The 24,872-nt window shown below is 39.9% G+C and overlaps 1 protein-coding gene across 1 annotated transcript in view; it reads left to right on the forward strand.

The window, feature by feature from the left end:
• USP22 (ubiquitin specific peptidase 22) overlaps positions 1 to 24,872 on the forward strand; it is a 92,723-nt gene that overhangs the window by 59,148 nt on the left and 8,703 nt on the right. The window contains exons 6-9 of the mRNA XM_058849468.1: positions 8,542 to 8,711; positions 15,279 to 15,426; positions 21,373 to 21,478; positions 23,244 to 23,402. Of these exons, the coding sequence (XP_058705451.1) occupies positions 8,542 to 8,711; positions 15,279 to 15,426; positions 21,373 to 21,478; positions 23,244 to 23,402 (583 nt within the window). The remainder of the gene's footprint in view (positions 1 to 8,541; positions 8,712 to 15,278; positions 15,427 to 21,372; positions 21,479 to 23,243; positions 23,403 to 24,872) is intronic.

Consider the following 24,872-nt stretch of genomic DNA (forward strand, 5'->3'; position numbering starts at 1 on the left):
CCTGGGTGCAGTCTTGTGTCAATGTTATGCAATTGATTTTAATTGAAGGTGTAGCAGGATACAGTGACTCCATTGAGCTCCCCAGAATTGATTTTAAACCTTCTTGATAGCTGCAAACTTAAATTTTCCTTGACACACAGTAGCATGTGTGACACAAAGGTAATGAACCGAAATACCAGACCCAGGCGATCTCTTTGCATTATCCTGTGACTCTTTTTTTGCATTACTAAATGGAGAGAATGATGCACCGAGCCACAAATGCCAAAGCTCATGCACAGAATACCTATGTAGTCTAAAAATAACATTGAGGAGAGTTAGCAGCCCTCATTCCAGCAGCAGCTGTTACCTGTTCTCCATCCTTGCCTGAGTGGCAGCAGGGCAGGTAATTTTGGTTTCCAGAGCTGTGAGGTCGGGTAGGGATCCATGGATGAGAGCTGCTCACTGCTCAGCCTGTGGTTTTTAGACACCTGCCTGCCCTGGGAGTTTATTACAGGAGAGGGGGTGAGGGCTGGTTGGTTTTGGGAGGCACTGACAGTTCCTGCATCCCTCTCTTGATCTGGCACTGTCTGTGTGTCCTGGCCTGCTATGAGCTGGGTGAAGCTGCTCGGAGGTCAGAGACTCATTGCTGTGTGCAGGGGTGAGTTCATCCTTTCTGTGACTTTGCAGTTGGCATCAGGTGGGCTGAGCTGTCATGTGGAAATGCCCTCACCTTCCCCTTCCTGCCAGAGCTGGTCTGTGTGCTTTGTACCAGGCTGTAATATCATTCTGAATGGCTGAGCCACGATGAGAAACAGGGAAGGGCATCAAACACCTCTCCTGAGTCAGGTACACTGGGCTGACAGAGCTGCCTTTGGAACCACTCCAACAACTCGGAGTCCCAAACTCCCTCATTGCAATGTTTTCTGACTGAGACAATTATTTTTAATATCTAATTAAATTTTACTTCTTGTGAGCTCAGTCTTTTTTTTTTTTATTATAGCTTTGGTAGGTCACAGGAGTTAATTACAGTCCTCATTGTAGTGGCCTGTAACATACTTGAAAATTGTCAGCCTGGCTGTTCCTCCAACACTATCTGGTTTTAATTAATTAACTCAACCAGTGAATTCTTCAGTTGTTTCTCCAGTCTCAAATACTAATTCCATACAAATTTTTACTCATGCTCTTGACTTTGCATAATTTCTTTTTAAAATGGGTGCTCAATTCCAGACATCATGCAGCTCTGGTTTACCTGTCACCAGAGCAGAATGACCTCCAGGTCTTCTCATATTCCAGTGAAGTTCCAAAATGCTGATTGTAGAAGACCTACAGCTCAAGACTAAGTTGTTGAGGCTGAGTTACTGTAGCCATTGCTCCTTATTTTGTGTTTGTCCACTTAATTTTTCCTTGTTTCCTACTTCACAATTGTTTTTATTGAATTTAATTGATTTCAGATAGTTTCTCCCCTTTAACAAGTTGCTCTTGAGTTATTGTTTTGTCTTCCAATTACATTTGCGCTGTCCTGATGTGGCTTGTCCCTTCTCTAAGTGTATATTATGTGATGTCACTGAAGCTACTGAATAAAAATAGTGAATGCAATCAATTCCCTGTTAACTAAGAAGGGTGGGGGCAAACTAAATGCTGGAAAAGCATTATTGGTGTCTTGTTAAGTGCTGTTGTTTCCATGTGGTGTGGATGAACTAGGTCCTCTTCACAGATGTACTAGAAAATATGTTAATCTCTGCTGCTGAACTGCTGCAGATCTCACTGTACTTCTATCCTGGCAATATAATGTAGGTGGGTTATTGCCATTTGGTAACTTTTCATGGGTTTATGGATATTTTAATGGAGAAAAAGAATAAAAACATTGACTTTTGAATAGCAATTCTAGCACAACATAAAGAATAAATCTGGAAAGTCTCCTAGGAATGCTGAGGTCACTCCAGAACTGCCCAGTTGCACACAAATATGCTAGAAATTATCCAAAAAAAGACTTGAAGTTGCCCTGTGAGCCTGAATAAAGTACTTGAACATACTTTTAAATGTTGGATTTAAGTCAAAACACATAAGGTGAGATTTTTCTTACAGACTGGGAAATATGAGCGGCTGTGTTGTTTTATTTATTTTGAACCACTTAAAATCTGGAAGGTGGGAAATTAACTCTCTTTCAGAACAACAAAACCACCCTTGGTCAGGAATGAGCACCTTAGGAGAAGTAAGTACATGACAGAGCACCTGGCTGAGGTGCCAGCCTGCATTCAGTGCGTGGGACACATTCCCCTTTTGGGTCTGGCTTGTCAGTTGCTCAGGTAGAGAGTGAATTGTGTCTGGATCACTCCTTTACATGGACTAAGCCAGTTTTGCCTGGGGGTAGAGCTGTGTTAACAGAGAAACAGGTCAGTAACGAGGATGAATTCCACCAACTCTGTGCAGCAGTGACACACCAAGACTGAGAACTTTGGGGTTTGATGATTCAGCCTTATAAATAGTCCTTGTCTTCTGGTGCTGCTGATACATCCAAGGAGGAATAATGACTATATTGTTTTCTTTCTGCCATTAATGATTTTGCAATACATGTGCTGCTCATGGCATATTCTTCTTCTCTCTGGTGTAGCAGCTTCTGCAGTTGGACTCCAGGGTTCTCAACTGGAAACAAACTCATGGACAGTTTCCTTTTGTACACATAAGCAAATTTTTTGCTATTGAGCAATCTGTTACTTCAATAGCGATGGAAAAAATGCAGTGATCCAGAATCCTTTAGCTAGAAATGGGAAAGTTAAAGATGGGGTTTCATTTAAAATTCAAATATTTCTTTTTCCTATGATGATTTTTTTTTTCTTTCCAGAAGACCTTTTCTGATTTATTTGCCTTTCTGCTGTGTAGGGGTGGCTAAACTTGTAGGTTTTGGTGCGCAGTGCACAAGGCAGTGTATCTAAAATAGTCCTATAATTTATTTTCTCTCTTCTTACAGGAGTTATTTTTCATACTCTTATGCTGACTGCTTCTGGACTCAGTGTCTTCTGTATTATCAGGGCTTTTAGATGAAGGGGTTGGTTTTTATTAGTTTCCTGTCAGTGACAAATGAAAATACTTACAGTTAAAACACGAAAAAGAAATCCAGATTTTTATAACAATGTTATCCAAATACTGTCATCCTCTCAGCCTCCCAAAACTGTAGGATTCAACATGGTCTATGGATCTTGATGTGTACAAACATATATTTGATATTCAAGAAATGTTTTTAGATAATGGAGTGATACAGTGAAATACTCATGTATAGACTATAACATATATAGAAAAAAATTGAAAAAATGTATTGCAGATCTCATTTTCCAAATTAAGATGTATTGCTCTAGAACTCTATTCTGACTTGTGATTTAAAAGGCTTAGCTTAAAGGTTGGGTAGAGCAGAAGAGTGAGTGAAGCTCTCCAGGTTGTGCCTGTTGGTGATGGAATAGCTCAGGGGAGGAGGTGGGTGGGTGGTGCTGGTGATAGAGCTCAGGGAAGGTGGTTTGTTTCCAAAGGGATTTACAGTGGTTCAAACTGAGCAGTGACTGACCTGGCAGCCCTGAATAGCTGGAGAAGAGGAGTCAAGTCAGAAGAAATAAAAAAGAGGGATCATGAGCATGTTTTCACCTGGTTCAGCAGTAACCCAGCAAGGGAAGATTATTTTATTGCCCTGAGGGCTCATCTTCACTTCTTTGATCTGTGGTGTAATCCCTTGCTTGGTGTTGCTGTCAAAACTACTCTATTGAAAAAAAAGATCTATTGATGAACCAGTGTGAACCAATGAATCACAAATCTTCTTCCTCTTTTCCCTCCCAAGATGATTTTTTGCTTTCAGGGTCGATTGCATGTTCTGTGTTTGCTGGAGGTAGTTGAATTTAAGATCACGTGGTTGAAGTTTCTTTATTTAATGTGACTGTGGCAAAAGTTTCTGTGGCTTTTTCTTAAACAGTTGTCAGAACAATTTAATACCCAAATGTGTTATTGGTAAGTTTGTAAAAAATGTTCTGTTAAAATCTCTGAAGAAAAAGTTTGAATTCATTTGACTCAGTGTTCCTGCTTCTGTAGTTAATGTGGGCTTCAGTCCCTGAGAAAGGATGCTTAGCTGAAGTGTTGGGGAATAAATTCACCAAAACTGCATGGTTGGGTTTTTTTGATCACTCACGTGATCATTGGTGTCACAGAATGTGATGAGTTTTCCTGTGTAGACTTGTAATTTCATGTATCTGTATACTTCTGCTTTCTGAAATGAGTATTTTTGTATTAACATTTCAAAAGGGATTAGCTTTGGAGTATAATTGCTGTCACTAACCCCATTAGCCAAACTTTCACTCCTGGCACACAGGTGGAGCAGCAGCTCTGGGTCTGACTGGGCCAGTGTTTGTGGCAGCTCCATTCAGGTCATGTGTGATATATTCTACACCTGAAACTTGAGAGCTGAGAGAGAATTTGGGTGTAGTTTTAGGTACTAGGGCAGTCCTCTCTTTAAATATTTTCAGAACTCTGCTCTTAAATGTTGTTGCCAGTTCCTGTTGGATGAACATAGGATGAAGACGCAAAATTATTCTAGAAATCTTCACTGCTGTGCTACACTGTTTATGTGATGTTGAACTGGCTTAAAATATTTCAGTGAGCTCTTCCTCAGCTTGCACTGGCTTGTGACACCGTCTGATGGAGCTGCAGGGAAGCATCAGCACCAGATGGGGGACTGGGGGTGGGGGACAAAGATTGCTCTAAGGTGTCATCAACTTGTGCTTTGTGTAGAAAGGATCTCAGGCTGGCTGTGCTTTGGTGCATCTGAATGATCTCCTGACTGTCTCACCGAGGTACATTGTCCAGTGACTGCTGCTCTTCCTTCCAGAACCTTCATTTCTCTAAATCCCAGGTTTCTGCATGGGAACATTTGTTCAGACTGGTTTGTTTGCTGTCTTTCCAGTTCCAGCCCAAAGCCTGGGTTTAGAGGCAAACAGAACCTCCTCCATGAGGGCAAGATTGGGTTTTCTGTATTTTCTATTCATGTGTGGTCCTCTCATTTCCCTGCTTCCCCACCTCTAATAGCTGTAGAGTTGCATTCACGGAGAAGTGGAATTTCCTTATCTTGTCATGGAGTTTTCATCTCCCCTGCGTGGGTGGACTGGCAGAACTAGTGTTCTGGATCTCCCTGCATCCCAACAATCCTTGTTGCCCAGTGTTGCAGATCTGTTGCTTTGAGCATTAGAAAAACAGAACCCATTCCTGGAAGAAGATGGAAGAACTGAAGCTGACAAAGGTAAGCCAGCCAGAACTCAGTCTTGAGACCAAATGTACAAAGAATTTCCCAGATGGGTTTCCCTGTGTGCTCAAGGCATTGCAAAAGTAGATTTCTTGCCTTTGCTTATGCCCTGCCTGCCCAGCTTGTGGCAGAATGAGAGCAGTGATGGTATTCCATGCATGATGATTAAAGGATATTTGTTTCTGTTATGATTATACCATACATGACCATTTTGTCTTGACAGCAACATTAATTTATTCCAATATTTACAATTGTATCAGCAAGGTTCAGAGCTAAAACTGCTTTCCTGTGAAGTACATTTACCACAACAGCACACATCCATGTGTGGAAAATATTAAGTATCTCACAGGTTGTCCTTGCTTATTTCAGAAGCAATTCATAAGAAACAAAAATAAAGACAATGTTATGAAGCACAGCAGAAGTTTGCAAAGTACCAGAGCTTTATTATTAGTCGAGGTTGGAGCCTGCTGGCAATCCTTAGACTCTGACACTGTGCTCTGATTAGAGCCTGGTGGAGATCACTGTTGGTGCTCTAGCACAAATGGACTGCTGCATGTGAGGTTTTGGCACATTATTTTTCTATTAATTTATGACCCACATGTTGCAATGCTTGACTGTTCCAGCAAAACCTTGCCAGGCTTTATTAAAGGGGAGGGAATAGGTGTGGCAGGCACAAAGCTTTTACATTCTCAATATGTTATTGACCAGAGTGCTGTACGGGCTCTAATTTTTAGCTGTTTTTCTTTCCAACAAAACTCATTATTCCCCATAAAAGTTAAGCACAGGAGGATGTGTTGTTCTGAGTTCTGTCAGCTCTTTAGTTTACTTACATCCAATTCTGATGTTTTTCAGTGTCCTGCAATTACTTATGCAGTACCTGAGCTATAGTTCCTCATACCTGTTTCATTTCAAACACCAGTTTAAGAGTCTCTTACAGCAGCTGCAGTCATTGCTCCCACAAGGATGAGATTGCTGTGTGCTCCTTTGCTTTTTCCCTTTTCAGCTGAGTTAGTTCTCATGTTTTGATACAAATCACCAATTTCTGTTTTTTATTGGGGTTTGGAGTATTCACGTTTCAGACTTGTCTGTTTTGCAGGTTGCTTTGTCTTGGTTCAGTCAAGTGAAGACCCAGCACATGAATCACTCCATTTAGGGCCATGAAAAACTGACACCAAAGACCAAGCAAGCAGAGAAAACCAAGAGCCTTCTGAGTTTGATGCCTGTAACTGTCTCCTGGTGGCAACTTTGAGGAAGATTTGATTCTTGTGGTCACAGGGAAAGACGGTCCAGCCACAGGCATGTAATAAATGATGCTTAATAAATGATTCCAAAAAGCTGCCTTTATGTGTTTGCTTTTGTGACTGCTCTATTAGACACCAAAAAGTGCTAGGGGGAATCTCTAGATTTACTAGTGGTCTTCCTCTAGTTTTCTGTGCTGAACAGACTGACTTTGAAATCTGGTGCTAACCAGAGGGAGAAATAGGGAGAGACTCTTCTGCTTCTCAAAATACCCTGCATGTCAGGGAGCCTTCCAGCCTCCTGTGAGCACAGCCTGTGATTTAAATAAACCCAGTCAATTTTAAATGGCAGAAAATGAAGGGAGAGGTAAGCAAGAGGTACCAAAACATTTCTCTACTTGCACAGCACGGACTCCCTCCTGTTGTGACATTGTTTGCAGAGACACAGACTGGGAATTGAAATAGGTTTTGTGGACCAAGCTGAAGCATCACACAGTATTTCAAGCTGCTCCAACAAATTAACTATTTAACACTCTGCTAATGTTGTGCACACACTTTATTGCCTCCCAGCATGAAAATCGAGCAAATAATTGCAGCAAGCTTCTGCCCAGTAGAAGTCACTGTAATATAATGAGAAATTTTGTCCTGTGAGTAAACAGAAGGAACAGGAAGCTGTTGGAAGCAGGTCGATGTTGCTTTAGATGCAGGAAAAAAAAAATTTAGGAGTGCTCTGTGTCCGTGCCTTCAGCTCCAGGTGCAGTTGAAGCTGGTGTGGTCCTGGTTCTCCTCGGTAATGTAGCAACTGGACCACACCCCCTCCTGCTGCAGGATGCTAAAGAGCCCTTGGAGCACTATCTGCTGTACTGCACGGGAACTGCACCACTTCTAATTGCCACAACACTGCCAGCTGAGAGGGTTTTTTCATCCCATTGAATGACAAGGAAATTGTTCTTTCTCTGTCCAGTAATCTTTTGTGTTCTTTCAATGTTTCTGTAGTAATCCTATTTTTATTGCAGAAGAGGACTATGTTAATTTTAAATCAATACCAGAATTGTATCTTATCGGTGCATTTTATCTTGTTTCAAAGTAAGTTGTTGATTAAAAATAAGCATTCTTGGCCACTTGATGCTCTTCTTGTTTACTGCTCCTGTATGGTGGTATTATGTTAACATTTTGGAAGAATACTCAAGGATTTGAGCATGTTTTTCTTCTCACTTAGACTTTGCAAATGACTGAAAAGCTTTCCCCACTCCTAACCTCTCTTCTGTTGTGCAACAAAAGAGCTTTCCTTTAAGCATCTTGGTTTCCAAGCACAAGGAATCGTCTCTGGGCATTACTGAACGTTTGACTTAAGGTGTGATGAATCCTCTTATGCCAAGTTGAATTTTTTGATGTATGCTGTAGATTAATGTTTAAGTTACCTAAAACGAGTGTGGAATTAGTGTTTTTCAGAGTTTGTTTTTTAAAGTTATTCTGTTCAGATCTTGGGTTTTATACAAAATCTCCTGAGTGCATTGGATGTCACAGCCTGACTTGGTTTGTCAGGGCTGTTTCCTTTGCTGCCTGTCTTAGAAAGATGATGATTATAATAGTACAAAAACCTTGTTCTGGCTTCATGACCTACATGGGGGAAAGCTTTTTAAATAATCTGAAAATTTACTCACCAATTTTTTTAAATGTATTGGTTTCATACTGTACTGACTTAGCAGTTGTTGTCATTGCACTTTGGTATCAGTCTTGGGAGGGATGTGTTTTGGTGACACGTGGCACTACAGCCATTGCAAAATAATGGTATTGGTGTTGCTGAACTTCTAGGTTTTCTTAGAATTTAAGAAATCCTAGTGTAGTTCAGAAAGCTTCTACAGCTTCTTGTGACTTGAGTACAAAAATGCCAATAGCCTCCCTAAACCAGTGTAAAACTGTATTTAGAGCTGTGCATGTAATAGAGTAAATCCATGGCGATAATATGAAAAATGTGTAAAAATGCACATCTACCATTTTTTTAGCTTGATAATGCTTATGATCCCCTCCCCCTTTCTGTCTTTATAGGTCTACGAGGGCTAATCAATCTTGGGAACACATGTTTTATGAACTGTATTGTCCAGGCACTTACCCACACTCCACTGCTGCGAGATTTCTTCCTCTCCGACAGGCACAAATGTGAAATGCAAAGCCCCAGCTCATGTCTGGTCTGTGAAATGTCTACGCTCTTTCAGGAGGTGAGTGCTGTTTGCCACAAAGCATCACCTTGCCACAGACGCTGTTTCTTACCCTGGAAGGAATTGCATTCTGTTTGCAAATATAAAGGGAATGCAAGTCATGTTTCCCCTCAAAGTGCAGTAAAACAAAGCAGTAAAGATGGAGATCTCACTGTCAAAAATACCCAGCTGCTGAAAAGAAAACTAATGGCTTTTAAGTCCTATTGTGAAGTCACCCTTGTTTAGGCAAAGCTGGTATTGGAAATAATTACAGTGCTGCCTGTTCTGAGACTGATCTGGGAGTCCTTAGTCTGAAAGCTGAATGTGTGCTTTAATTAAAGGTGCAAGTTGTAACTGGAAAATATGTCATGAGCTCTTTGGGTGATCATGGGAGTGAGAATAAAGCAGTAGTATACATATTTGTGGTTTAAGGTACTGGATTATGTAGGTCTGTATGAATATTTTAAAGATCTCCATTCAGTGCTTGTTCACCAGCAGAAACATCTTTTCTGTCATCTCTTATGTGCAAACCCAGTAAGGGCCAGGAAGGAGAATAAAGACAACTAAATGTGTTGCTACAGTTTGTGTCTTCCCTGTGCAAGCCACAGTTCTTTCCCACTCAGGAATCCACTTTGCAGTGTGTCTTTACTGTTGGTCTGGTCCGTGCTGTGTGGACAGGCACAGGCTTTTCCTTAATAAATAGTTGAAGAGCTTTATTAACTATCTTAATTCCACATCAGTAATGTAAGGACTGTGGGTAGACATGGGCTCCTAGTTTTAAGATGTCTTTCCAAACAAACCCAGTTCTGTGCCTTTCCCTCAGTGGTGGATCTGCTTTCTTGGTAAGTAAAATAAAACCAACCAAAAAGAGCTGTAGTGTATGTGCTGTCATGGAGCATTTAAAATGGCTGGAGATGTCTGTACACAGAGCAGGTTTTCTGTGGATGTCCTGTCATGAAAGTTCATTCTGACAGGGACTAAACTAAAAGAGCTTTACCTTTATCTTGTGGTTTTCAATTTGATTTTACTTCTGTGCCTTTTTCACCAGAGATGATTCTTTTTGCTCACTGCAGGTGAGTTAAGATACATAGAAGAAGGTAAAGCCCACTTAGTTTTCTAGTACAAAGTTGTTTTCTGCTCATGCTCAAGACTTCTGAGGATTTGCAACATTTCACGCTGCTTATCAATCATTAGCTGTATGTTACATTTCTTATTTTTGTTCTGTTTTTCAATTGTTCCCAAGTCTGTCAGGAAAGGAGGTAAAAACAAAAGGCAGGCAGACCAATAGGTAGCAGCTGTAAGATTATTGAAACCAGATGTGCAGTTAAGTGAGGAAATACCACAATGCCTAGATGAAAAAAGTTAGTCATGATATAGAAATACCAGTTTCTGTACACTGTTAATACAGAAACCTATTTGCTTATTTAAAAATAAGGAACTATTATATCCTTGATATGCTTTCATCAAATAGTGATGAACATCACCACACTCTATTTGCACATGCATTTTTTTTTAAAAAATCCCTTGGGAAAGGGGAAATGAGTGTTACATTACAGACTGAGAGGCTGCAGGAAAGATCAAGACTCTCTAGGTAATGATTTTTGTTTCCATTTTTGTATGTGGAGCCCTGTTGATGGCTCAGGATGCCTTTTGCTCTACTCTAAGCATGGAACAAAGAAAAGGCTGTTATCCAAAATGGGGCTTAAATGCAGCATTTGTGTTAGTTTCAATCGTAATAAAGTTTAATTTCATACACAATTTTGGGAACTCAGCCTTCATTTTCAAACCAAAATTCATGCCTGCACTTGCATTAGTTCTATTAATTAAATGTTCTGCAACACGAGGGTGTATGGATGAGGGAACATATCTGTGACACCAGACTGTGCAGACAGCAATAGTCCCTGTCCTTATTTCACATTAAATACTGCAGCCATGTGCTGTGGGAGGACACAGAAAATGACTCAACCTCCTTGAAGTAAAACTGGAGCTTAATCCTCCTAAGCAAAGCTGTTGGGTCTGTAACCAACTCGGTGTATTTCAACTCACAAGCAGTAAATACCTTACTGCTTTTATGGCACCCATTGTACAGTTCTGTTCCCAGTGAGTTTTAATTTATCTGAATTTGGAATTAAAATGAAAATCTTGCATTTTCTGGAGCAGACTGGATATGTTTCATGTCCCAGCTCTATCCAGTGGCCACAGTGAAGACTCTGTCTCTGCTTTTGCAGAGCTGAGGTCTGAGTGAAGGAAGGCAAACCAGGAGATCTCAGTGCTCTGGTTAAGAATTCCTTTGTAATTGAATTATCAGGGAAACTTTGATTCAGGTTCTGTCTTGTTTCTACAAAGCTTTCCCACCGGGATTAACTGGTATGGTTATCCCAAAGCATCTTACCCAGGGACAAACAATCAGGGCAAGGGTTAATTTCATCTCCCCTCCACCCATCTCTTCTGAAGGTGTGATCTTAGGCAAATGGAATGCCAGGGGATCTGGTGAGTGCCTGAGTGGGAGCTCTCCAGGAGAAAAAGTGAGACTGTTTTGAACATTAAATAAAACTTACTATATATAAATAAGCAAGTTTTGCTCTTTTGCCTCTTAAACAGAAGTTACCCATCCCACTTTATTTCTTTTTTTGTTTAAGATCATGTAGTTATATAGGTTGAGTGATTTCTCTGTGATAAATAGGAAGCTAAAAGTTCTTCCACCTTGAAGTAGGTTGGTGGTGAGTAATGACTATCAGATGGTTCTCAGGACTGAGGTGGTTTTTTCCTGGGAGCTTTTCTGGCAGACACTCCAAGCATTGAGCTCTATTTGTTTTAAAAATATCTGACTGCATCAATTAACATTCTCATTTGTGCTACATGAAACCTATTTCTCAATAGAATCATGACATGACTTACTGCTTAAGAAAAGGAATGAAAATGATTTGGGAGTAACAGATAGTGGTGAAGCTGGATGGAGGGAAGATAGAACACAGAATCCATTCATTGAGCCTTTTGGCTGAAAGGGTTGGTGCACTCTTTTTTACCTACTGGTGTTTGTGTTGTAGTTTTGCTTCACCAATGAAAATGAATTTCAGGATGGTCCACACCCAGAGGTTTATCCAAATCCTTTCCAGAATGACCACTCAGGAAGGCAGGATTAGAAGATCTGTGTCTCATGCTCTCTGTGACTGGAATAGTAAGAATACCTGGGAGCTGAGCAGAATGCAGTGCATCTACTCAGAGATGGAAGGAACAAAACCTTCCTTTTTCCCATCATTACTCATCCTCGTGAGCCTATCAGTGCACAGCACAAGCATGGGAAGAGTTGAGAAGTGAGAACCAAGAGGGAAAAGGAAGAGATGATTTATGGCTTTGATATTTGAGGATGCTACTGCTGAAGTGACTTAGGTATAAAATAAGTTACAACAAAGAGTTGTAACCCCCAAAGGAGGGGAAAAAATGTATTTAAGGCTCTTTACATAGACAGAAGCCTTGCCTTTTGTCATGGAAAATACAGACTTTGTGTTGATTTAGTAAAACCATTTCCTTGAAATAAGTGTAGAACATACAGAGTTCATGCAAGCAAAATGTATTTTGTGATTCTTTGAACCATTGTTCTTTGGGAAACCTCTAGAAGGTGTTCTCTTATATGTGTTCCATGTGTTGCCCACTCCTTTCATGCATTGTAAATTGCCAGAAAATTTAAAGTCTTTACTGAGAACCAATTTCCAAGAGGAGTTTTGACTTCTCAAATTGGACTTGAACCTGGTGCAAGATTTCTGCCTATAAACTTGTAATTACAAAGCTCAGAGACTGTTTAGTGGATACATGTGCAGGATAAATCAAATTTATCTGTTTACTCACATAATTGAGAAACTTCTGGTTTTGGCAGGAGGAGGAGAAAGAAGTATGGATGTGTACGGTGGGGTTTTGTTTTGTTTTAAAACCTCACTGGTGTCTGTATATTTTTGGTAACAATGATGCAAATTACAAAGCCTAAGGTATTGCAAATGCCCCATAGATTCTTTCTAGAATGCAACAGCAAGTGTTTTAAGTGGAAAAACAAAATTACTTTTGCTTGGGCTGTGTGTGAGAATGAAAGCTTTAAATCCTGGTTGGTTTATTCCTTTCTGCCCCCCTCCCCTTTTTTTTTCCTGGAACAGCAATTAAGCAGTGTATTACCCAGCACTTAGAAATTGCTGAAACTAGTTGTCTCCAATATAAACAACTGATACTGCTGAATTGAAAACAAATTTAAACAAAAAAAAAGTTTAAATCATTCTTGGAACAGTTGTGCCATTGAAGTGTTTTAAAGGTGACTTGCAAATACATCATTGTTTATATTTGCACACTTCAGTGAGAAGGTTGGAATAAGACTTTACATGGACTCTTTTCCTTTTTGTGGATTGGAACAGCTCTGATAGGCTGCTCTTCCCAGCAGCAAGGAAATGACAGAGATGGGATGAATGTTTTATACATTCCAGTTAAAATATTGTTATTGAATGTGCTCAGATTATTTGTTTTATTTAATATTTATTCGAGCAGTGAAGCTTTTCCCCCACCCCACATTCTTAGCAGGCAGGTTGCTCTTTTTTTTGTGTGATAATAGTTAATGATTTGCTAAAGCTTCATGTCAGATCCTTCTCATCCTACTGAGGCAGCAGAGAATGTAAAATCTGCTGGCAGGTCTTGTGTCTGCAGTGAAGTAATTACATGGAGTGCTGGTGGTTAAAATGACCGGAGAGCTCTGGGACTAATTGTAAGGAGTGACAGAACAGGGAAGTTTTATTGCTGCAGTTCCCTGAATTATGTTGAGCAGCAGCTGCGTCAGCAGATTTCAATTACCACACTCCTGCTCCAGTCCCTCAGTGTCATCCTTGTTGGCATCAGAGTTAACTATTGATCTTTATATTTATAGGAGCATTTTGTGGTGTTTGGCTGCAGAGGTGCAGCTTCTTGTTTGGGAAAAGCAGAGCTTGTGAGGAAGAAATTTCTGTGGGAGGAAATACGCTAAAATCATGTAGAAAGCCCTACCAATATGAGGACTAGATGAAGACTGTGCTGCCTTTTGCCAACCTGTTCCTTAAAATGCAGTGTTTTCTCTCAGCAGGTTTGTAGCACAGTGCCTGTGGTTGGACTTCCTTAAAATGCTCAGAGACTGTTCAGGGAGATTCTCAGGGCTGGGGAAGGAAGCTCACATTTCCAATAAGGATGAGAGTTATATACTGCTGGGGGTTTAAATCTTGTTTTTGTTCTGTGTATTTGCCACTGACTGTCTTCTGTTTGGGAAGAGTAACTGAAAAGAAACTGCCATGGATTTGATAGGATCTTGGGAAAACAATTGTGGTGTTGCAGGCAGCATTTACTGGCAGATACCTTTGCCAAAGGTGAGGGAAGGCAAAATTACTCACAAATGTTACTTTGTCAAGTGAATAAACTCTTCTGGGCTTTTTCTGACTCCTGCAGGAACACCACAAGCATTTCTGCTTTGCTTTTGGATGTGGTATCACTGTGCAGGATAAAGGAAGGGCTGAACCTCAACCCAGGGAAACACAGACCCTTAGCATGGGTGGTTGTTTGGCATGGTTTTTTGGGGTGGGTTGGTTGTTTGGGGTTTTTTTTGTTTGTTTGGGTTTTTTTGAGTGGGATCTGGCTGGATTTTAATTCTAAAAAGTTTCTTTGGGTAGTGTCCTCCTGCCCTGTGCTGATTTCCCTCCCCAGCTGTGTCACCCCCCCAGCAGCAGCAGCAGTGTTTCACATCAGGCTGTGCTGACTGAATAATTCATCTGTGCACACTCTAATGTGCTTCTGGCAAAATCACCTGGGGCAGTTTTAGTCACTCCAGAGCCAGCTCATCAGATTTTGACTGAAGCAGATGAAGGAGCAGATGCAAGAGCTGGTCCAGCACCAGATTCCCAGGCAGGGACACCAGGGGCAGCTGGCTTTGGGGATGGCTGCTGAATGGGGACCTTCAGCTCTGCAAAAACAGCTGGCTCAATAAAGTTGTTTTTGAAGCCTTTTACAGTGAAAGGCCCAGTACTGGCATGAGGCTGCTGCCCTGCTTGGAAATTTTTTCCATCAAATTGAACTGTGCACAGCATTTGGGTGCAGAGTTGCCATGGGTCAGGGCTGGCTGACATTCAGCGTCTAATATTCTCATCTTCAGTGTTTGTTCTGATATGGAAGGGTGGGGGGAGGCATTTCATTCACATAATTTGTGAATGAAATTGCTGATCATTTTCAAATGTAGGATTTTTTTCCTTTCTTTCCTCCTCAGGCTATTTTAATAAAAGCCAGTGGTATCAGTAAGCAAATTGTGAGTGATGTTTGTGTCTGTCTACCCCACTCCCTGCACCCCCACATGTTTCAGGCTAATCCATCACAAATTGGTGGAATTTCAGAGGAGAAAACTGAGCTACTCAGTTCTGAGATCACTTCTCCAGTAGTCTGTGACAAAAGCTGTCTCTCTCCTTTATTATTAAGGCCATCAGAATGAAACGGTTTAAATTGATTTGACTAATTGCGCTCATTTAACTTTTTAATAATGAAATGCTCTGAGGCTGTGTAAGTTGTTAACAGTCATGTCCTTCTCTTTGCTTTGAGCAGTTTTACTCTGGGCACCGATCTCCTCACATTCCATATAGGTTATTGCACCTGGTATGGACTCACGCACGGCATTTAGCAGGGTACGAGCAACAAGATGCACACGAGTTCCTCATTGCTGCATTAGATGTGCTACACAGACACTGCAAAGGTAAGGTTTGTCCTGTGGCTCCAATCAACAAGGATTATTGCATCAAAAAGAGGTAGAACCATACTTTCTTAAACCAAGTCTAGTGCCAGTACAGCACTCTTAGCAAATTCCTTTAAAATTGTTCGGTAGACTTAAAATATTTATAAAAAAATAAACCATTCCCATTGTCAAAAAATACCAAGAATTAGAAGGAGACAAGCCTTTATATTGGTTTCAGTCACTATCGTGATGTTCTCTTATTGGTTGTGAGTCACTGTCTTTTCTTTTAAATTGCCATTTTAATTCTATTTATACTTGAAGTAGTTAGAACTCTTACTCAGTATATCATGGGACTGATGAAAATAACATAGGGGAGAGGTTATGTCTTAAGACTTAATACTATTATTCTACTTAAATATGATTCTACTGTATTTCTGATACCAAATTGTACAGAAATGTGAATAAGAAAGAGCAATGGATGGCTATGGTATCTTGTTTTATTAGTCTGTATAGAACAATACGTAATTGTACAATTCAATAAAAATATTCAGTGCCATGCTTTTTGATATGAAGTATCTAAGTCTTGTTTTTCTAATATCATATGAAATTATGTGCTTTCTGTTTGTTAGCTGAACTAAAGCTGAACTGAAAATTTCCTAATCTGCCAATGTTGGCTCTAGCTTGATTCACTTACCACAGCAACAAAATTTTTACTATTCATCCAAGGGAAAAGTAGTAGGGTTGATATTAACAGAACAAATAAAAAGTCCTTGGTTATCAAAAAGAAGATTTAAGAACTCAACTTTGCTCAAATTTTGCTCAGGAAAAGCACTTCGGGTTTAATTTTTTGGTATATCAGAGGACTATCAAAAGGAAGGCGGCTGCTGCTTCTCTGAACCATTGTGAGCCTCGCTCTTATCTCTGAGGTAGCCCTGCATGGCAGCATGTGGGCTTGTTCACATCTGTAATTGGTGCCTCCAAAAGAGTTTTCTCCAAAAAAAGTATTGCTAAGGACAGGAGTACACAGAGCAGTTCCTTTTTAGTTACTAATATCTGTCATTTGACATCCACTAACTGGATTTCAATAATCCAAATTAAACTGGTGTGGAAGTCCAGTAAGGAGCAAAATCTACCCAAATATTGACTTCACACTTCTTAACACTGAATAAATTCACCTGCAAACAGAAGCACTTGTTTGTTCCTGTTAAATTTCTGAACCATTGATCTAACAAATCTTGAAGCTTTTTTCATCATCTCTGATAAAATGCAGTGCTCATATTTCTTCTACACGTCCTCATTAATTAATGAAGCAGTATTTGTGTCTCAGAATGGTAAAGAGAAAAACTTGCAACAATAAAAGTCCCTGAGCTCTTCTCAAACTGATAAAGAATCTGAAAAGACTTTAGAAAAAAATGCAGTTTGACTTTAAATGAAGAATCTCTCTGCAGCCAGGTTTTCAAAATTTCTGTTTCTGAAGAAATAGAGAGGCTTTTATTAAATCATAGTAAATAATCTATACCACATCAAGGCAATTTAAAAGAAGAGGTTGAGAAGTTGTGTGGGAACCAAACAAGTTAATCTAAACCAGAATTTCAAGTATAGTCATGCAAAACCACATTTGGAACGAACTAGTTTTCAGTGTAATGAGAAAGTTTTCCCACTTGTGTATCCACACAGATACACTTGCATGTGAAGTGTGCAGATGTAAAAATATTATTACTAATAGTGAGAATGTCCTACAGCTACAATAAGCAAATAATACCTCCCCTGCCAATATTAAATATTTATTTTAATCAACGGAAAAAGCTTTTAAAGCTTCCAGTCAATAGTAATGAAGTTTTGCAATTAGCACACAGTGAAATAAAATAAAGTCATGGGGGAAATTTTGCTCTAGTTTTTGGACATTCTTCATGATCAGCAAGGCTTTAGGCACCAAAGTAGATGAAAGTGTTCTTTATGTATAAATATCCAGTGATGTTTGTTTGGCTGTCATTAGTCATTTATCCCTTTTCCATTCCACGTACTCAGTTGTCTAGGAAGTGTCTTAATGCAAGTAAAGACAAAGCTGTGAATATTTGTTGTTGTTCTGTCACTGCCTAAATTAAGAAAAATACGTGGTTTTGATATCCATGTAAAGATAAGTTTTGTGATCTTATAACTGCCCTGAGATGATTATGTGGGCAGGATGACCCAGGTAATTTTGTTTTAATTTGGTTGGTGTTTTAAATGCTGGTTGAATCAATACTTTGTTTTAGTGGCATCTGTGGAATTTTGGAAGACCTGTCTGATCTCCATGAAAATCCTGTCTGAGGGGTGATAGATGCACTGGCACTGTTGGGATGAGCTGTGGCATCTGGGCATATTCTGAACCCTCAACAGGGTGCTGCTGAAGTAATAGAAAATATTTCTGAATAAAAGGGGTCAAGTGTGTCTTGCCTGTGCATCATTTTCGTTTCAACAGCTGGAGGCTGATGATCTAACTGGAAAGTAGTATTTTGGTGAAAAAAATAGTGTAAAAAATCAGTATTTCTGTCCAAGTTGTAAAACATTAAGTCAGCTTTTAGTCAACATGGCAGATGCATCTTTATCCCCAGTGCTCTGGGATAAATTCAGGGGTCTAATTCTGCAAACTTCCACACCAGTGAGGTTCCAAACATAAAGACACTTTTTAGTTTCTCACCTTTGTCTCAGACATCTTCAAGGATGGGAAGATGGGAAACTTAGACCAGAATTACTGTTCTCTTTAAAGGATCAAGACTCCAAGTAAAAAATTATTTTTCTGTCCAGTGACATCACTGGCTGTGGGGGTTTCTGTACTTAGTACAAAAGCAACAGCACTCAAGTGGCAGAGATGGGCACTGGTATACAAAGGTTCAAAAAGCAAGATAAAAACATAGAAGTAATATGGTGTTTTTATCCCAAACTTTATAGTAGTCTAAGAAAAAGGAAGAGTAGTACTTTAAAGCTGATTATTCCTCATTTATTTGGATTTCTTGAATCATTTTGCATTCACCTTTAACAAGGGGTGCTGCAAAACAAATCTGAAGCTAGAAAAATAATGGTGTGCTGAGATTTGGGAGGAAAACACTGCCCTGCTCTGAATTCTGTATGATATTCTTAGGAATTGATAGAGCATATGCTTGTGAAACATGTCATCTGCTCTGATCCATATAGATTTGTGTGTACACTGCTTTGTCAGAAATAACAATCACTTGTTCAGAACACCAGGGACCAAAGCAAAGCAGAAATATTAACATTAATGTCTTGTTTTGATAAACACCCCTTTTAAAATCTGACAATTCTTGACTTTGCTTTTCTCATTTAAAATACAGAATGGAAGGTTGAGGCAAAACTTTTATTTTTATATCAAAACCGAAAGCAATCTTAACAAATTGTCTATAGCTCTTCTTACTGTTGCTGTGTATTATTTCCCTTTAGTGGTATATTAAATGCCTAATTTGAACACAGATTAACGTGCTTAGTTATTGCACAGACACAGTAGTAACCTGTGGGGGTTTTTTGAGAGTTGCATTTAATTTGAATCCAAACTCCTAAACTCAATTTTCAGCCATTCTCATAACCACATTAATGTGTACATCCATGTATTTTTAAGTTTGCTTTTAGTCTCGTTCTCACCATTCTTAAAAGCTGCTGATTTCCCTGGACTGGATTTAAACCCCAAAAAATGTCTGAAATTAAAACCTCATTTGGGAGACAGAAATGTTGAAGGGAACCTTAACTTAAGCACAACAATCTAGCAGCTTCTAGTTCTCAGCTGCATAATATACCTCCCCTCAGCATCTGTTCCATATTGACAAGTGTGTGTAGGTGGTAATCTTACTCTTTTTTCCCTCCTCTCCAACCAAATGTCATGGGAAATAATGTTGAGTGGGTAATACCCTTCTGTTTTGCTGGGAACAAGCTTGCAGGATATTCATTTGAGACCCTCTCATCACTGATCCTAATTGACTTGTGTAATTGAAAAGGGAGAGCTCAGTTCTCTCTGTGGGAGGAAATGACTGTCTGCTGAAGGTGTCCAGCTGGGATGGTACCTATGGTCCAGGGAAAAGCTCTCAGCACTGCTTTTTTCCTTCTGCCCCCTCAAAACAAAGCAGAGACAACGTTTGAAATGGGGAGATTACATGGATGTGGTAGTTGCATGTGGATTCTTTAAAAAGGAAAAGTGGAGTTTTAACTAAAACCCAGTTAATTCCATTTTAATTTTTTTTTTCTTTAATGCCTGTGAATATAATGTGGATATAAGTGAAGCTTTTTCTGTAGGTGAAGGATGCCTTGCACAGTCTCTATCCTGTATGCCCTCCTCATTAGCTTAGCATAATTGAGCCCTTTAAAAGCTCTTACGTTCAGTAAGATTTAGCTGAAATTCCTATCAAGAAACGCCTCAGACCGGCTGTGATAACCCCCAGCTTGAACCTCATACACTTGAAATCTAATTTTAGAGCATTTTCTTCAAGAGTCTTTTTAAGGAAACAATGTGCTTTTCTTGGCAATTCAGACAAAAGTTTGTAAAGCCTAAATCCGGCAGCTGAGGGAGAACTTTCCTGAGGCATTTAGAATCTAATTAACTCAAGTGGCCCACTGCAGCTTAGTAGGCATCACCTGTGACTGCTTTTCCCACTTAGAATCCGGTGGAACCTTTGCCAGATTATTATATAATGCTTTTCAACATAATTCTAAAGCTTCACTGGAAAAAAAAATATAACTCTATCTGTTCCTACTACAAGAAAACTCCAGCTAGAGCACCTTAGACACATGAAAATGGTCTATTGCCCTACTTTTAGGAACTTTTTATTTCTTCAGGTGTTTTTTTGAACATTCTTGAGTAGAAAATAATTGGTTTTGAGAAATAGCTGAGATTTCAGGAGTATTTCAGTATTTCAATCTTAGCATTTCAGTTTCAGAAATCAAATACTTCCCAGGAAGTTGAAGACACTGGGAAACCTGTCCAAGCTGTTGTAGCAGTTGCTGTTGATGGAGATGGGAAAACATCTTGAGATGCATTTTAAAAAATAATTATCTGTGTAGTAGTTGGTGTGTACATCTCTGATGGCAGAGCAAGCCCAGCTGCATCTGTCCTACCCAAGGAAAATAAGCAGTGGACAGTCTGAAAATCCAAGGAAAAGGGTATATTTCCTGCCTCACCTGTGAGGAATGGAGGGAGAAAGTTTTGAAGCTGAGAACTGTGTGAAGAAGTTTTTGGTTATTTAATACTCTGGTTATTGTGAGAAAGTTGAATTGGTCTAATGTCAGCACTGAAGTCCTAAAAATGACACTTTACTCCTGGGACCTGCAGTGACAGTGTGTGATGCCTAAAAGACGGGAATGTGTTCACTGTGCCTCTGGAGAAGCTGGAGGAGGACTCAGCATTACCTCCTCATTTCAGATATATCTTTGATTTTCCCACTGATGAAAACCTGCATGGAAGGTGCACATTGATGCTGAAAGGCTGGGATGGAGGCAGTGGGCTGGGGATGAATGGTTCTTAACAAACCCTCTTCCCTCACTCTACTCGCAGAAGTTGACTGGAATAGAAGTAAAAAGTAGCATTTGCTGAAGTTTCTTTCCTTTGTGAAGTTTAAACATTGATTTTCATGAACCGCCTTGGCAGCTCCTTTGTCTTTGGAGCTGATCTTTATGCCAAGCAGTGCAGAGCAAACCTCTTTGCACTCAGGGAGATACCCTGAGCAAGGGTTTGGCTAAGAGCTGCTATGGCTTAAAGCTTCACCTCTACATTTAGTCACCTCTTGGTTTTCTTCTATATTTTTCAAGGAATTCTGATCTTGTTTCCTTGTTTTCTTCAATGCATAACTTCTGCAGGGTTCTGTATTATCCTTGTGAACTTGCAGTATAAATTTGAGTTAGAGTTACTGGAGACACAGTCCCAAGAAAAACCACTGCTTCTTCAGAGAATTTTTGACTTCTGAGCCTGTGTTTGCATTCCTGCAGGTGATGATAATGGGAAGAAGGCCAACAACCCCAACCACTGTAACTGCATCATAGACCAAATCTTCACAGGCGGACTGCAGTCGGATGTTACCTGTCAAGTCTGCCAGTAAGTCACTTTTCCTGATCCTGGGCTCTGATTGGAATCTGCACCCCCTCCAGTGCAGTGCACTGAACCTTTCCTCTCTTGAATACCAATAAATACTGGCAAAACTCCAGAAGGATTTCCCAGAGAAGCTGTGGCTGCCCCATCCCTGGGAGTGTTCAGTGCCAGGCTGGATGAAGCTCTGATCAGCGTGGTCTAGTGGAAGGAATCCCTGCCCATGGCAAGAGCTGGAATGAGATGATGTTTAAGGTCTCTTCCAACCAAACTGTCCTGGGACTCTATAATTCTGTCATCTAAATGAAATCAATTACCAGTTAAGTGTCATATATAAGACATACCTAAGAAGCTGCCTGGGAATTACTACAGGCTTATGCACACAAATCTTTCACCAGTATGGAAAAGGTGGTTGTTTTCCAAGATCATAAGGAAAAGGCTTCCAAGATCTCTTTGAATTTCAAAATGCATAATTGCAACTACATTTGAAGAAAATTCTGATATAGAATCACATTTTCCTTCAGTCAGGAACCTTGTGTATCATCAGGAGAGGTTTCAAAGAGGCTGATGCCTAAAGTAATCTCAGGTACCAGAAAAAAACCCTTTACAAGAGTAGGGGGAAAGGTATTTATTGTTCTACCCTGTACTGGAACAAGTTGACTTCTCTTTGGAGATGTTTGGTGTTGCTGTAGTGCAGAAGTCAGAGTTCTTGTTTTTTGTTCTGCCTTGCATTCTTGCTGTCCTGCACATGGGCTGGGCTTGTTTGAATCTGCTTTTATTCTCAGTTTCCTGGAGGGATTTGCAAAAGATTTACTGTAAGGAAAACATAGGAAATTTTGTTCTTTGCCTGGTAGAGCCACAGAATCCTTATGTGATAATGCAAAGCTTGATTTGTTATGACACAATATTAACATTGATGAAACTTTGACAAAAGGAGTTTTCTTTTGAAAATTGACAACTTTTGCACAAATGAAGCAGAGGGAAAAGGCAGAATATTGAAGGCTTAATGAGATTGCAGAGTGAAAGACACTAGTTTTAGGGGAAGAGAGAACTCAAAAAATAAACATAACAAGGAGCTTAGACCCCTAAAGTTCTCTTGAAAATGTGGATGCTGGAAAAAAATATTTGAGTCAATAGCAGTTAAAATTTGAGCAGCTTTTTCCACAGTCTGGCTCTTGGCTTGTCTTCAGCTGTCTTTAGAGAACTCTGATGGAGAACTTGAGCTACTACTTGGTGTAGTTATTCTTTGGCCTCTCAAATCCCAAAGGTTGTAGGACATGGTGAGAGAAACTGCAAAGCTGAATTTATTGCATTGGTGGACAGCAGAAGTATTTAAAAGGCCTTCTCTTTTTTGAGGTAGCCTCAAGCACCATCTTCCATGTCTTGAGCAGACAACACCAACTTCTAAACTAGTTGGATTGTCACAGATGTTAACTGGTTTATACTGGTCAGTGGTGCCTCTGTCTCAGAGGAGCTCTGCTTTGAGTCTCAGGGCTCCAGTGAGTGGGAGAATATCCTAAATACTTTTATTTTGCATTTAATACATCCACATACATTTTCCCCAAACACACAGCTTTTAAATATGCAGGGAAACGATCAATTGTGGGAAAATATCTGGAGCAGCTCTATTTTCTGTCATCTCTGAGTGCCCTCTAGGGGTGATGGAGATCCCAAAGTCCTTAAAATAAAGTACCTGCAGTGCACCCCAAAGCGAGAGAGAAACTCTTCATTTGGCTTCCTTTAAAGGTGTATGGAACCATTCTCTTTCCCACAGTGGCGTTTCCACGACGATAGACCCGTTCTGGGACATCAGTTTGGATCTGCCAGGCTCTTCCACCCCGTTCTGGCCGCTGAGTCCAGGCAGCGATGGCAGCGTCGTGAATGGGGAAAGCCACGTGTCGGGCACCACCACCCTCACAGACTGCTTGCGAAGGTATGGCCTGCCACAAACACAGCTTGGGCTTGGAGAAAGGCAATTTGGCTTCATCTTGTTCTCTGAAAACTGGCACTAAGTGATGCTTTGTCACAGCTCTGTCCCCAAGCAGCATTTTTACACGTTTTTGTTGTTTGTGTGTGAGAAAGTAAGAAGGCTCAGAGCAGCAATAAGCACTCAAAGCCTTTTGAGGCATGATGTAAGAAGAAAATAAATTTTCCATTGGCTACTGCCAGGTAATGGGGTTTTACATGATCAAAATCACTAATGTCTGTCTTCATGTTCTTGGTTCTGGTGGCTGAGGAGGCACATGAAAAGAGTTAACATTGCATTTAATATTTATCTAAATTCTAACACCAAATAGGAAATCAGATTTTGCTCTAAGCACAACTGAGAATCAGCTACTGCCAGCTTAGTTGCAGGGATGCCATTAAGGATTAAAGGAATGGAGCTTTCAAAAAGAAAAGGTAATTCTGAGGCTGACACTTAGGCATCTTGGAAACAGGTACCTGGGGAGAAAGTTATGGCTTTGTGTACAGTTCACTTGGATCTTTCAGCAGATCTGAAAGTCATTCTCTTGTGGCAAATGCAGATATTTGCCTGAGGAAGAGGTTACCTGGAGCCTGGGGCAAAGCTAATCCTCCTGAAATAAAAATTCACTATCTCTAAGATCTGATTTCTAATCTGCTTGACACCGTTGAGATCAATAATTTTAAGGAAATGAGGGAATTAGTACAAATGAAAAATTGCTGATGCAGGAATACATCAAGAGGCAAAACCAACTGCATTTTGGTGATTTTCTTCAGCATAGAGATTAGTAGAATTAAAGTTGATAATAGGGAAGGAAAAACATCTAGGTTCAAAGATACTTTGAAGAAAGTATGGATTTTGGAAAGAATTTGAACTCTAATTGATAAAGAGGATGGGTCTATGTTTTAATCCAAAAGTTAGCCAGAAGAAAGGTGTATAACTTCATGTTAGTGTGGCCATGCAGCTGAAGCTGACCTAAAGAAGGAGGGATTGAGCAGGAATGTGACACAAAAATGGAAAGATAAGGGCATTCCAAACAACTATCAGTGTAAGTTTATAAGCCTTTTTAGAGACTTCAGGGAAAACAAATACAAAGCAAAAAAAAAAAAAAAAATAAAAACAAACTAGAGAATGATGACAAATAAGCCAGGTAAAGGAAAACATGTTAATTAATCAGGAAGCTGTGATGTCATTTAGTGCTAGAGGCTGCTTTGGCCATAGTCAGCATGAGGGTGAGGGACAAACTGACAACATGTTGCCCTCACATTCTTCATGTGCATTAATGAAAAATTTTTAATTGTATTTCAAAATATTTAATCTCAAAAATCCTAGTTACAGGACAGCCTCTGGGAGAATGGTTGATTTGCCCTTTGAAAATCTAAACTTGGAGGAAAGGACTGAGAAAGGAAAGTCCATAGTCCTGGCCTTTCTGTGCTGAGT

Source organism: Poecile atricapillus, chromosome 14, assembly GCF_030490865.1.
Source record: "Poecile atricapillus isolate bPoeAtr1 chromosome 14, bPoeAtr1.hap1, whole genome shotgun sequence".
In the NCBI taxonomy this organism is placed as follows: domain Eukaryota; kingdom Metazoa; phylum Chordata; class Aves; order Passeriformes; family Paridae; genus Poecile; species Poecile atricapillus.